We start from the raw sequence: 14,390 nt of genomic DNA, 5'->3' as shown, positions 1-14,390 counted from the left end.
CAGCCTTACCCTTACATATGCAGAGAGACTGTTTCCGGATTCGAATCCATGATCAACAAGTCACCAAGACACAACCTTACAACAGAATTTTTAGGATCTATTAAGATTACAGTTATAATAATTTAAAGATTTAATTTATCTAAAACACATCTTCAAATTGATAAAATATCTCGATATTTAATCAAAAGATTAAAGGTTAAAGATAATATTTGAAATTTGAAAGACATAAAATATATAAATAATTCATATTATAAGAATATCTTGTTTATTTATAATTTGAAATCTTTTATTATCCCTTTAAGATTTGGTTCATTTATATTTTTTGTTTGTGCGATCTATAAATCCTATACAGTGGTTCGATTGTTGAAACGTTTCACGTTCGGCAAAAAAAGAAAATCAAAGATGAAGCATATGAATGCCACTCTTCCTCATACTCTCCCTGAGGATTTGATCACAGAAATTCTGATGATGTTGCCTGTGAGATCGATATTGCGTTTTAAATACATGTGTAAGTCATGGTTTTCTCTTATTTCTCATCCAGAATTCGCTCGATCCCACTTTGCCCTAGCTGCAACACCCACCACCAGACTTTTTCTGTCAGCCAACTATCATCAAGTTGAATGCACAGATATAGAGGCATCACTTCATGATGATAATTCTGCCAAAGTAGTCTTTAACTTTCCTCTTCCGTCACCCCAAGACAAATATTATAATTGCGTGATAGATATCGTGGGTTCATATAGAGGATTTATACTCTTGTTAACCAGTGGTGCCTTTGATTTCATCATATGGAATCCTTCAACGGGTCTCCGGAAAGGAGTTAGCTATGTGATGGATGATCATGTATATAATTTCTATGTTGATCGATGTGGCTTTGGATATGACTCATCAACTGATGACTACGTGATAGTTAATTTAAGAATTGAAGGGTGGTGCACAGAGGTCCATTGTTTCTCCCTGAGAACCAATTCATGGAGTCGCATTTTGGGTACTGCTCTATATTATCCTCATTATTGTGGACATGGAGTGTTCTTTAATGGAGCTCTTCATTGGTTTGTTAGACCCTGTGATGGTCGTCCTCAAGCTGTGATTATTTCATTTGATGTGACGGAAAGGGGATTATTTGAAATTCCACTGCCACTTAATTTCGCCGTTGAAGATGAAATATATGTCAAAGATGAAATATATAATTTGAGGGTCATGGAAGGATGTCTGTGTCTCTGTGTTGTTAAAATGGGGTGTGGAACTACAATTTGGATGATGAAAGAATATCAAGTGCAGTCATCGTGGACCAAGTTAATTGTTCTAATTTATAATCAGTGTCATCCTTTTCTACCTGTCTTTTACCCAATATGTTTAACCAAAAACGATGAGTTTTTGGGATCAAATCATAAGACATTAGTGAAACTTAATAAGAAAGGTGATTTGCTTGAGTATCACGCACGTTGCCACAACATGGGCAGTACTATTTTAGTACGCTGTGGTGTGTATAGAGAGAGTTTGCTATCACTCCCTGAGTAATTTGTGAAAGCAACTGAAGTCTGAAATTGTGTGCAGAAGGCATAATGCGTGAATTGGGTTCCTTGCCCTATCTTGTAATCTCCCTTTCCTATTGTAAAAAGTATAAGTTGGTCAATCCTTGTTGGAGTTGGTACATGGTATTTATAGCATCTATATCTTTTTTATTCTTAATATTGTCAATAATAGGTTGACAGTTAATTTGTTTTGAATTTTAATTTGTTCTCGTATTTGAATCTGTCTACATGTATTGGAGTGATTTGTTTTTCTATTAATGTTGATAATCTTTCCATCACATATAATTTCATGATATCCCTAAAGCTTTGGCATATGTTGGTTGTATAAAAAATGTATAAAACTGAGTTTCATGACATGCAAATATTCTCATATGGAAGAGTTGATCTCTGTTCACAGCCTAGTCAGCAACTTCTGGCATATGCTTTTAGCATTTATGAAACTTATATTAGCATCATACACAAGTAACAGATATGCAAGTTCACAATGAAAGCAAGTTTGAGACCTTAAACTAATTAGGATCCATGACCTAACACAAGGTAACTAATAGTTCATTTAAATTTGACATGTCCTTTTAAGATTACAATAAAACTTTTGGGATTGATTAATTTTAAAATTTACTTAATCTAAAAAAAACATATTTAAATGATAATTAAGTATATCAATATTTAAAGTAGATATCGTGGGTTCATGCAGAGGATTTTATACTCTTGATAACGGATGATGTCTTTGATTTCATCGTATGGAATCCATCTACCGGACTTCGATCAAAAAGGAATTAACTATATGGAATGAATGATGCTCATCAATATAATTTTCATGCATGTAGATCAATGTGGCTTTGGTTATGACTCATCAACCGATCGATGACTAATGCAACACGACAAGTAAGAAGTGAAGGGTGGTGCGAATTCCATTGTTTATCTATCAGAACCCATTCATGGAGGCACATTCATGGATTGCCCTTGAATGGAACTCTTCATTGGTTAGTTATATCACGGACCTGGTGAAATTATGTATTTCATTTGATGTGACAAAAAAGAGAATATAGAGATTCCACTATCACATGATTTTAAAATTGGATTGTTAAAGTTTAACTTGTCCTTGTATTTGAATTTGTCTTTGTATGCCGTTGGTTTAATTTGTTTGTTTCTTGTATTGATGTTGATAGGCCTTCTCACATATATCCCTAAAATACCTGCATGTGCAATGAATGTAGGAATTATAGCTTTGTAAACGTACGTACACAGCTTAGGCTTAACACTGTTGTCACAGTAATGATTTTAGGAGAAGCAGAGAAATATATGTAAATTAATGAAAATAATCAAACTGGGTCCGGGGATTGGATTAGTAGTTGATTTGGTTTCACATAATTAATTCATATTTGAAAATTTAAAATAACAAATTGAAATATTAAAGTTAATAATATAAATTTATAAAAAATAATAATTTAATAACACAATTATACCAGTTTTAAATTTTTTTGGAAACATTTTAGAGTATATATTTTTGTTTTTTTTACACTAACGAGTTTTAAAAATCAACCTAAATCATCAAATTTATGTAAAATTGACTGGATTTAATTTGATCATCTTAAATCAAATGTAAGATCTTAAATCAAATGTAAGATCAAATGTAAGATCAGTCCAATAATTAAATCGATTGAATTATACCACCGGATACCATTCTGACCAATCGTATCGATCAAGTTTTTGAACTATGATGTAAATAATATAAACTCTTAGAGAAGTTTTCTGTAATTTTTTTTATTATTATCATCGGAAATAATAACATGGAATTGTAAATGCGTGATCCAGTCTTTGCAAAGACGTGGCCCATTCCCAAAAAGCCCAAGTCTGGTTTACGAAATGACCTTGTGAGTTCTCAGCTACCCACCGTGTCACTTAGTATGAAGCTCCTCGTGCAACCTCTTCCTCAAGAACAGCCTCCAAGGCACGAGAAACACAAGTGTGTAGACTATTTAAGTTTATTTAAATATATTTATATATTTATTATTCAGTCTATAGTATATTATATATTTATTTAAGAATGGCACCCATTTATTATTCATTATATTATTTAACAGATGTATTTTTTAAATTAAGTTTTTTTCCCCTTTCCTATATGCAAATCAACATATCCTATCTATATACTAATTAAAATTAAAGTGTATGTATGTAAGATTTTCACAACCATATGGTGCATATCAAAAGCATAAGTTGTGTCTGAAACATGTATATTTCCTATCTCACATCTTATGCTGAAGTAGTTTTTGAAATTTGAATTAATAGTAGTCTCAGATCTTCTATTAGATCATCTTTAATGAAAGATGTTTGATGAGTTTTTTAGGATATTTTTTTTTGTTGGAGTAAGTCTAGTTAACATTTGGGTTTTTTAAGTTTTGACCTGAATATCTTATATAAACAATTCATTTCTAAAGTTTATTAAGAATAAAAAATAATTAAATATGCTTTAAGATTCTCAAACCGGTATATTAAGTTTTGTTCATTAGAAAATACCCTTAATTGCTTACCTACCAAAATAAACTTACTGCTCTATATTGAATGTTGTGCTACTTTTTAATTCAGTTTTTATTTGAGATAGCTGCTTGCATTTTGAGTTGTTGCAACCTTTTAATTTTTTCTCAAATAAACTTATTCTTTTTTTTTTGTTATTTTACCATTTTTAAATTCATATAATTTAAAGAATTTCTTAAAGCGATATCATATTTTAATTGTTTAATATAACCATTAATTATTTATTATTGATTTTTAAATAATATTATATTTGATTTATTAATTAATATTATAATTAATATTTCAAAATAATTTTACTCTATATCAATATATGTTACATAGACATATAATGCTTAATTAAAAAAAAATGTTATATAGACGCATATATTATTCACCTTCATTTCTACAAACTATATGCAACAAAAGAATCCTGGATTTGGCTATTACTATTCACTAACAATCAGCTCGTTGTGGCAGTTTAATTAGTTGTTGTAGGTTGAAGAAGACGTTTTTCACAAGATCTTTTTTCGTTGCACGTTTTAATTTTATTATTGTTATTATTACAATGAATAAATAATAATAATAATACTAATAATTAAACAAAAAAACTAATCTGACATCTTTTTTTTTTCATTTTAATTAAAAGAATCTCGTGGTCCCGTATTGGTTTTTTGATAACGTTGTCCTGTTTCAATTTAAAAATTCAAACTCGTGCAACGCACGGAAAATGTGCAGCCAGTAGAAAATAAACATGTAACATGGAACGACGTGTACAAGGTACGCGAGGCGTAATGTCGCATTTACCCTTTCTTCATTCGACGACGTTTTTCCTTTTGCCGTCTATGCGGTGCGGTGAAGAATATAAATACCATAGTGGTGACTAGCAGTGTTTTGCAAAGCAGAACAAAGAGTCATTGAACTTTGACTATATTTTTCAGAGTTCAGATTATTCTTCTCTTTTGAATTTTGATTTTGGGGGTTTAAGTTTCTGAGAGAAAAAAAAAAATGATAAAGGTCGTTCTTTTTTTGTTCTGCTTTGCCTCTGCACTGACCCTTTCAGTATCGGAGTCCAAATCTGCTTCTGTGCAACCTCATGCAGCTGAATCTTTCTCTGTTGGATATATTCAGGTACTAAAATTCTGATTTTTTTAGAAAAAAATAAATTATACCCTTTTTTTTCTATTTTATTTTGTTGTTGTTTTATATATGCATAATATGAAGGCTAAATAATGTTTTATTATTTGTGTGTTTAAAAGATGAAGACTGCAGCGAACTGTTCTTACCTGGTAGTTATATCTACGAGTTGTTCATCGCCTAAGTTCACTACGGATAAGATTGGTATTACGTTTGGCGATGCTTATGGCAACCAGGTTTTGCATTTTTTCCTTCAATCAATTTCACTATTTATTGTGGAGTGTATTTAACGGGTTCAAGATTTGATTTTGAAGAAAATATTGATGAGTCTTTTGTTTCTAGAAAGAGTTATAAACAAACCACTAATTAAAATTGAGCTCCACTGGAGAATCTTAGTCATGAATATTCAGTTGTGTTTTGTAGGAGCTTCACAATGTTACTTTGCTGCTATTTTCTTTTTTCTTTTTTTTTTTTTGTGTGGAGGCAAGTTTGTTTTATTGTTGTTATTATTATTATTACTTGTTTGGTTATCACATATTATTTTTGTTTTAAATTGAATATATATATATTCTTGTAAATAAACTGAACAAATACGTCCATATAGTCGACTGTTGTAAAGTGTAAACTAATCAAATACCTTCTGATGTCACTTTTTACGGCTCAAAAGTACATGTGTTTAGAATGGCGGGAAAAAAAAACCTTGTTAAGTGTTATATTAACAAAGTACTTGAAGCTTCTCATTTTTAATGAAAAGTGATTAATTTATATTGTGATATGGAATAAAATATTCAGAAATATTCATCAAACTTTTTTTTTTGGTGAATCAGAGATATTCATCATTTGTTCCTTGTGGTAACTGGCTAACTGGATTCGTGAACTATGGTCAATAAATAGACTAAACTGCAAGCTGTAGTGGTCAAAGTTTCATGATTATCATATCAATAGTTTATTTGTAACTACTTAATATCTTTATGAAAAGATAATCACTTTGGAATGTTTCTGTGGTTGAATACATTTTGAATTTGACTTCTTTTTTTGGGGATTTGACTAAAACACTAACAAATAGCTGGATGACTTAAAAACCCATGTTTGTAAATTGCAAGAGCACTTTTCAAAGTGAAATCTGAATTAGGAAGAGTCGATTTATTGATATAGCTTATTTAAAAACAAAAGTGCTCGTTTATGCTAGCCAACTTAATGATTGAGCTCTTAAAAACACACTAGTATTTTTCTACATATACTGGTTAAGGAAGCTTAATTATGGAGCAACTTGAAACTTTATTTTGTTCATGTTTTCAATATTACTATTATTTATCAGGTATATGAACCAAGACTGGATGATCCAATTTCAAGGACCTTTGAGCAGTGTTCTTCAGATACATTTCAGATAGATGGTGCATGTGCATCTCCAATTTGCTATGTGTACCTATATAGATCTGGGGCAGAGGAAGGTTGGGAGCCTGAGAGTGTGAAAATCTATGGCTACAACTCAGAGCCTGTTACTTTCGATTTCAACACCTCCATCCCCAATGGCACGTGGTATGGGTATAATCTGTGCGAGACTCCTCCTTCTTCTTCTTCACACCAACTATTCCCTCAGAAATGGCTCATGAGTTTGGTTCTAGGCTTTGTTCTTAGTTTTTTGCTGTAATAATGTTATGCACTTAACTTAATCACACATAGCAATACACCTTTTGCATATAGCCGTGAAAGGTGAAACTTAGTAGTAGAACTCTATGCAGAAAGTAGGGACATGAGATGTGTAAGGTCAAAGTCAGTTTCTTTGTGACTTGGATTTTATGCTTTGTGGGAGTTATGTTAAAATTTAAGTTAATGAAAGGAGAAATTTTAGTAATATATTCTAATGCATTTCTTAATTTTAGAGAAAATGGTATATGTATTCGTAGTATAAAAGTTTTCTACACTATCATCTAATAATTAACTACTAAGAATAATAAATTTGATTACTTACATAATAAAATTTAATAATTATGTATTGTTAATTAATCAATTAAAAATTATTGTTAGTATAATGTGTAAGAAAACTAAAAGTCATAGGAAATATTTTCATCAAATTTGCATTTTGGTATGTTTAACGGTAATAGTTATAGGTCACAAAGAATAAAGATATTTCAGACCGTGACCAACTGATCCTTGGCATAAAAATTGGAATCATACTGACATTATAGATATCCATTATATTAAAGCTCTTCAAGTTTGATACAACAATTAAGACTAATACTCATTACTAGATCTAAACAACAACACTTAAAGGGAAAATAATTTACTATCGAGGAAGAAATTGACTTATAGACATTTCATTAATAGACAATGAAGTGGAAGCATTGATATTGTGACTTGAACTTGATTCTTGTGCAAATGCTTTAGGATCCTTTCTACTATGTAAGAAAAGGGCAGGTTCTTGAGGACTTGGCAATTCAATTAAATGACTACTAAGATATGAAACAATTGCAACCATTGTGGGTCTGTCATCAGGATTTTGTTGAACACATAATAAACCAATTTGAATGCATTTAATAACTTCAATTTCAGAATAATTTTCATTAATACTTGCGTCTAGTATGCTTAACGGTTTTTGATCCCTCCATTGTCTCCAAACCTGTAACAATTTGTCAAATTAAAAATTCAAGTTTGTACACGTCTTTGCAATTAAATCAATTTGATTTACCATTGAAAATGAAACATATGAGCAATAATGCACAGAAACCAAATAGTTAGAAGATGATCATACTCACACAACTCAGGAGGCCCTCAGCAACACGATGTGGTTCATATAAGCCTGAATTCTTTTTTCCTGAAATAATCTCTAGAACCATCACTCCAAAACTAAAAACATCTGATTTTTCTGAAAATTGTCCAAGCATTGCATATTCTGGAGACATATAACCACTGAAAAATACAATAAAAATAATAATGTTCATTTAGACAAAATAAACTATGCGAAGAAGCAAGAAATGTGAAAGGATAAGGAATAATATTATGCCAAACTTACTATGTTCCAACAATTCTATTTGTACTTTCTTGATCTTGATTTATTTCAACAATTCTAGCCAAACCAAAATCTGAAATTTTTGGAATCATATTTTCATCTAATAAAACATTACTAGGTTTGAGATCACGGTGTATGATTTTGAGTCGAGATAATTCATGTAAGTAATGAATTCCTCGAGCAATTCCTCCTATAATGTTGTAGCGTTCCAACCAATTTAACATCTTTGCTCGTTGAGGATCTGCTTGTTTAACATTGAGAAATGTGAGTGTGAAATATTTTTTTAATTTAATCATTAAGTTGAATTAATATGTATATATATATATATATATATATATATATATATATATATATATATATATATATATATGTATATAAACATTAAATAATTAAGGAGTTTAAGCATATTCGTAGATAAGTATTTTTTCAAGTTCTTCAAGACAAAATCCGATAAATGTCACAAGATTTCTGTGTTGAAGTTTGGCTATTAATAAAACTTCATTCTTAAACTCATTTGCGCCTTGCTTAGAACTTTTTGAGAGTCTTTTTACAGCTATTTGTCGTCCATCAAAAAGAATGCCCTGCAAATCAAATGATTATTTATGTGAAAAACAAGAACAAAAAAGCAAGTATATGCCACATTTTCTCACCTTGTAAACTTCTCCAAACCCGCCTTTGCCGATCCTATTATCATTTGAAAAGTTGTTGGTTGCTGCTTCAATTACAGCCAAACTAAATTGCAATGGCTCTAAAGTGACACTTTCATGACCAACTGAATCAAATATATATAATAGAATTTTAATTAAGTTTCTAAATACCTTGAAACTTAAAAAAGGCATAGGTTTAACATGTTTTTTTTTTCTTTCAATAATACTTACAATTTTCTCTAAGAATAGTCTTAACACTCTTTCTTGCTTTTCTCTTTACCAAATAATAGCCAAGAAAGAAGAGCGTCACAGAAACAATTGTGGGTACAATAATGAAAATTATTGTTCGCAATCGGACTTTTCTTTTACCTGCAAAACAGTCAACATATTGCTCACATATAGTAGTATATAATAGACAACTTCATAATATGAGAAGTACTAGTGGTTTGCTTCCTCCAAATAGTATGCCTCGTTCTAGTCCAGGTTACACTTTAGGAATTTGTAAGTAGATACTTTGGCCAAGCTAATTAAGGGCGGTGCTAAATAATCAGTCATTGAACCATTCAAATTAAATTTTAAGGTAGAATGACATGCAACATTGATTTGCTTGACAAAATTTCTTTATAAAAAGAATTTATGAATACAAATTAACAATGGATCATGAACAATCATACAAATGAACTTGACAATGTACTTTAATGAAAAACTTTAAGACCTAGGTTTTTGAGTATTTTTTTCACTTATATAATGTTTTAACTTTTTCATTTCTACTTGACGTGAGACTGTATCTCACATTTATATATAATTCATATTTTCAATCTCAATGGTAAATGGCTAGAAAAACAAGTCATGTATAAAAGCCTTCCCTGGATTCCTCTAAGTTTTTGAGTTTCAAATAGATGCTCTTAAATCACATAGCAAGATTGCAAACACAACTCTTATTTTTCCAACCAATGACCCTTGAACTTTGTATATACACTTCAACTTCCACTTTGATCTTTTATTCTATCTTTGATACGCAATTGTCCATTATCGTTGCCTTTGTGTTGTTCTTCTTGGAGATCTAATATTGTAGATCGATTCTAGAGATGCTTTTTTGGAATAGAATGAAAGAAGAAGAGGGAAGCAGGTGAACGTTGTAAAATAAATGTGGTAAAGATGGTTGCTATGACTAGTTTTCCATGTGTGCGCTAACACAAGAGCCACCAGGATACCATTATTAGACTGGGGTTGACACTTGAACTAACTTCTTTTTTGGTTACACTTAAACTAACTAGATGATGATTTTAAATTTTAATAATTTCACAAACTAAGTTCACGCATCTGACTTATTTGTTGTCTCTTTTCAAGCTGTTCGTGTGCTTTCTATTCAAAACGACGTCGCATAACAGTTGTGTTAATATTTAATCGTGAACCCATTTCATAAAAATCATGAAAACGGTATCGTTTCGATGGAGTAGCAGGACAACTTGAAAAGATACAATAGAAAAACGAAGTCGTAATGGTGTCTGATAATTTTAGGAACTAAAAGAGTGATATGCTATGATTGTACTACAAGTGTAGTGGCAGAAAGCAAATTTCTATCTCCCGGAAATTAACCAAAAAAGACTACGACTAAAACTAAAGAGACTAAGGAAAATAAGATAAACAAATATTACTTGTCAACTTTACCTTGAAGGCCTGGTGTAGAAGGATTACCCGCCATTGGCGATTGAGTTTCTTCATCACTACCCCTGTAAAATTGGAACAATTCAAACCTGAGATTGCAGCTAGGATATAAAACTCTTCCCCCTACGCTTCCCAAGCGGAACCATGGAATTTTTCCATTTATATCCTCCAGACAGTTCTTACAACCATCACTAGACAAATCCTGCGTGCATTGAGCAAGAGTATACAGAGTTTGCAAATCAGTCAATTTTAATGATTTCGTGACATATCTCTCAGTGGTATCCCCTGCCTCTTGGGCCAGCTTAACTATGGTATCTGATAATGTAAAAGTGAAGTAGTCTTGCCCGGGGATGATGCTGGTGGAGGAACTGGTAAGATTCAGCATGTCAAAATTTGGACTTTCTTCCACTTCTGAGAAGAAATACAGATTGGAATATCGAATCATGCAGTGGCTGTACCAAATGATTCCCTCTTGAACTGAATTACACACTGAGGATATTCGGTGGGTTGCGTTGAGGACGCATTGTTGGCAGAGTTGAGAGGGAAGATCGCCTCGGCACATGAAGAGGCCATACACAGTGTTCTCTACGTTGTCCTTGTAAGATTTTTTCCCATTTGTGGCATTAGAAGACAAGTAAAAGAGAAGGGTCTTGAGATACATTTGGAAAGTGCTGTCAACAGTTACATCGGTTGGGCAACTGTGGTTTAGATAAGTTGGATCTTCTGAAAATTGTGAATCCGCATCGGGAAAATTTGTTGCAGGAACCCACGCTGGTGGTTTAGTTCTATTTGTGGAGCGGTAGAAAGGGTACAATTCATACCTAACATTACAACTGGGATATAGAACTCTCCCTCCCTGCTTTCCTTCACAGCACCATGAAAGGTCTCCTATCACTTTACTGAGACAGCTTCTGCAATCAAGGGGTGACAAATCTGGAGTGCACTGAGCTAGACAATAAAGGTTCTGAAATTCAGATATGTTTGTTTGCCTTGTGGCAAACTTCTTGTCATCCTTAGCAGCTTCATCTGCAGTTTTGTTTATTGTAGAAAACATTAAACGCATGAAACTTTCCTGGTTAGAGATATTGGCAGTGTTCAACAGGCCAACTCTAGGCCTAGTGTCCACGGTGGAGAAAAAGGAGCGGTTGGAATAACGAACCGTGCACTCATCGTACCAAATCACAGCTTGAATGGACAGTGAGCACATTGAGCGTAGTCTCTGGGTTGCATTTTGGACGCATTGTTGACAAAGCTGAGGAGGAACGTCACCCCTGCACATGAAGAGTCCAAAGACAGAGTCTGAGGGGTTTTTTGGAGGGACTGTGGTGTTGTAGAATCCGTTGTCGCCGGGGGCGTTTGAAGATAAGGAAGAGAGGAGGGTCCTGACGTTTATTTGGAAGGCACTGTTAGCGGTGGTGTTGCCACCGGAGCAGTTATGGTATATATAGAGAGGGGTGGAGCTTTGATCTTGTGCCTCAGTAGTTGCAAAATTGAGGAAGCTAAGAAGGATGAAGAGGAAGAGAATCTTGTAGGAAGCCATGGATGCTATTGGTTTATGGTTTGTAAACAACTCCATCTTCCTTCTCCTTTATGATGGTATAGCATAATAAAGACTTCGGTTTGGAAAGTAAGTCAATGGTTATGCAAGTCAAGAGAAAACAAGTGATAAGGAAAATAATGAACGGATGAGAAAGTTTGGCATCCCATGGTGTGGTCCCACGTGGCGGAATAGCAGAGGAAAAAAAAAATAAGACAAATCGAGTCCCACATCAAATAAGGAATAAATTATATAAGTATGGAGTAATCTTCACCTTATAAGTTAATTTTGTAGAATTGAATTAAACTCATCAAAAAAATTAATTGGTAGGAGAAAATAATCCTCACCTTACAAGACATAAACAAATTCTTTATTTTATTAAAAAAAATATTTTAAAAAGAGTTTGAGGATTAATTTGATAATAAATTATAAAATTTATAAATTAATTTATTATTAAATTATCCACAAAATTAATCTATCGTATTTTTTACACATATAAAATATAAATTTGAATTTTTTATTTTGTAAGGATTAATGGCACCAAAATAAGTATTTAGCCTACTCAAACAATAAAAGACACTAGGAAAATAAGATATTACATGATGAGTGACATGTAACCACTATAAATAAAAAAATAACAAATAGTTAATTTAAGAGAAAAAAATACCATGTGAAGAAGTAAGAGATTAAATAATAAGGTATATACTGTTTCACACTTATTATATTCCAATAATTTTATTTGTACTTTATTGGTTTTGATTTATTTCAATAATTCTAATTAAATTAAAATCTCAATTTTTTGAAATCATATTTTCATCTAATAAAATAGTATTAGATTTGAGATTAGAATGTATGACTTTAAATCATGATAATTCATGTAGATAATACATTTTTTTCATCAATTTCTCCTATAATGTTATAATGTTGTAACGTTTAAACTAGTTTAACAATTTTACTCATTGAAAATCTGCATGTTTAAATGAGAAATGTAAGTGGAAATGTTTTGAAATCCATTAGTTTTGTTCAATTAAATTTATGTGCTGTGTAATGCATGAATCAAAATCAAATAACGTGTTTAAGGGTGCAAATGTCAAATCAAATAAAAGGAAGTCAAAGTTTTTGTTTGACACATTCATAAATATGTATTTTTTTTCATCTTTTACACAAAAACCAATCAATGCCGCAAGATTTCTGTTAAACTTTGCTATCCATAAAACTTCATTCTTGAAACTCATTTGCACCTTGCTTTGAGCTTTTTGATAGTCTCTTTACTGTTATTTGTTGTCCATCGAGAAGAATGCCCTGAAAATTAAATAATTATTTATGTGAAAAATAAGGGCACAAAATAAGTATATACTACATTTTCTCACCTTGTATACTTCTCCAAATCCACCTTTCCCGATCCTATTTTCATTTGAAAAGTAGTTCGTTGCTGCTTCAATTACAACCAAATTGAATTGCAAGGGTTCTAAAGTGACACTTTCATGACCAACTGAATTTAATATATATGATTGAATTAGGAAATTAAAAAAAATTAGTTGTTAAAGATCTTCAAACTAAAATGGCAATGGTTTAACATGGTATTCGTTAACAATACATACAGTTTTCTCTAAGAATAGTCTTAGCACTTTTCCTTGCTTTTCAATTCAGCAAATAGTAGCCAATGAAGAAGAGTGACACCGAAACAATTGTGGGTACAACAATAAAGATCATTCGCAGTTGGTCTTTTCTTTTTTCTGCAAAACAATCAACGAATGTTTCTCACATGGATAATAGTAGAGTAATCATGACAAGTCACAATGTGTTCGTGAGAAATGGCTCATTTCTTCCAATTGGTATTGTACACGTTCTAGTCCATGTTATTTAGGCATTAGCGAGTACTGGACGTTTTGACCAGGAAAATGGTTGCGCTCAATAATCAAACAAAATTAGGATTCTAAACCATTGTGAATTTTAAGGTAGAATAAAACATAACATTGATTTGCTTGATAATTCTAAGTTTGTGGTCGAAGATATTTTTATGGACGGAAAAGTAAAAGTGTAAATTTACGAGGAATTTAAATAAAAAAAATTAAAATCTTAAAGAAATCAAAAGTTATAAAATATAAATTTAACTGAAAATGAATAGATTATCTTACCTGAATTAAAATTAAAAATCACTAATTTATAATGATTAAAATTAGAAAATTAAGAATAAATAAACATTTTTGTCTCTGAACTTGTAATTTGTTAACAAATATATCTTTAAAAGATATATAATATTTAATTATAAAAATATAAAAAGTATAACAAATATATTTAACCATTAATTTTCATCTGTCACGGTTAATAAAATAGTTTACGTG

General features: G+C 31.5%; 3 protein-coding genes across 3 annotated transcripts; 2 read left to right on the top strand and 1 right to left on the bottom strand.

Annotated features, from left to right (window-relative positions):
• Window positions 1–402: 402 nt before the first annotated feature.
• LOC121173709 (F-box/kelch-repeat protein At3g06240) lies at window positions 403–1,521 on the top strand. Its single transcript, XM_041010411.1, has one exon. It carries the CDS (start codon window positions 403–405, stop codon window positions 1,519–1,521), a length of 1,119 nt encoding a protein of 372 aa, XP_040866345.1.
• A 3,421-nt stretch (window positions 1,522–4,942) lies between these two features.
• On the top strand, window positions 4,943–6,928 carry LOC100499779 (uncharacterized). The gene is made up of 3 exons (NM_001248987.2): window positions 4,943–5,177; window positions 5,306–5,419; window positions 6,502–6,928. Exons 1-3 carry the CDS (start codon window positions 5,055–5,057, stop codon window positions 6,832–6,834), a joined length of 570 nt encoding a protein of 189 aa, NP_001235916.1. The 5' UTR covers window positions 4,943–5,054; the 3' UTR covers window positions 6,835–6,928.
• A 360-nt stretch (window positions 6,929–7,288) lies between these two features.
• Window positions 7,289–12,148, bottom strand: CRK48 (cysteine-rich receptor-like protein kinase). The gene is made up of 7 exons (XM_003549091.4): window positions 10,512–12,148; window positions 9,072–9,209; window positions 8,844–8,965; window positions 8,602–8,774; window positions 8,197–8,457; window positions 7,940–8,093; window positions 7,289–7,803 (listed from the first exon to the last, which is right to left on the bottom strand). Exons 1-7 carry the CDS (start codon window positions 12,082–12,084, stop codon window positions 7,471–7,473), a joined length of 2,754 nt encoding a protein of 917 aa, XP_003549139.1. The 5' UTR covers window positions 12,085–12,148; the 3' UTR covers window positions 7,289–7,470.
• Window positions 12,149–14,390: the final 2,242 nt, after the last annotated feature.

This window comes from Glycine max, chromosome 16 (assembly GCF_000004515.6).
Source record: "Glycine max cultivar Williams 82 chromosome 16, Glycine_max_v4.0, whole genome shotgun sequence".
In the NCBI taxonomy this organism is placed as follows: Eukaryota; Viridiplantae; Streptophyta; class Magnoliopsida; order Fabales; family Fabaceae; genus Glycine; species Glycine max.
Note: the sequence above shows the minus strand (reverse complement) of the source record. Positions and strands in the feature narration are given on the sequence as shown.

Excerpts from the sequence above, each read along its gene's own strand:
- CRK48 (XM_003549091.4), bottom strand. The coding sequence starts at position 12,084 with ATGGAGTTGTTTACAAACCATAAACCAATAGCATCCATGGCTTCCTAC. Across the intron at positions 8,966-9,071 it reads GACTATTCTTAGAGAAAATT|TTGGTCATGAAAGTGTCACT; the intron begins GTAAGTATTATT and ends TATTTGATTCAG. Across the intron at positions 8,775-8,843 it reads GGTTTGGAGAAGTTTACAAG|GGCATTCTTTTTGATGGACG; the intron begins GTGAGAAAATGT and ends TTTGATTTGCAG.
- LOC100499779 (NM_001248987.2), top strand. The coding sequence starts at position 5,055 with ATGATAAAGGTCGTTCTTTTTTTGTTCTGCTTTGCCTCTGCACTGACC. Across the intron at positions 5,178-5,305 it reads TCTCTGTTGGATATATTCAG|ATGAAGACTGCAGCGAACTG; the intron begins GTACTAAAATTC and ends TGTGTTTAAAAG. Across the intron at positions 5,420-6,501 it reads GCGATGCTTATGGCAACCAG|GTATATGAACCAAGACTGGA; the intron begins GTTTTGCATTTT and ends ATTATTTATCAG.
- LOC121173709 (XM_041010411.1), top strand. The coding sequence starts at position 403 with ATGAAGCATATGAATGCCACTCTTCCTCATACTCTCCCTGAGGATTTG.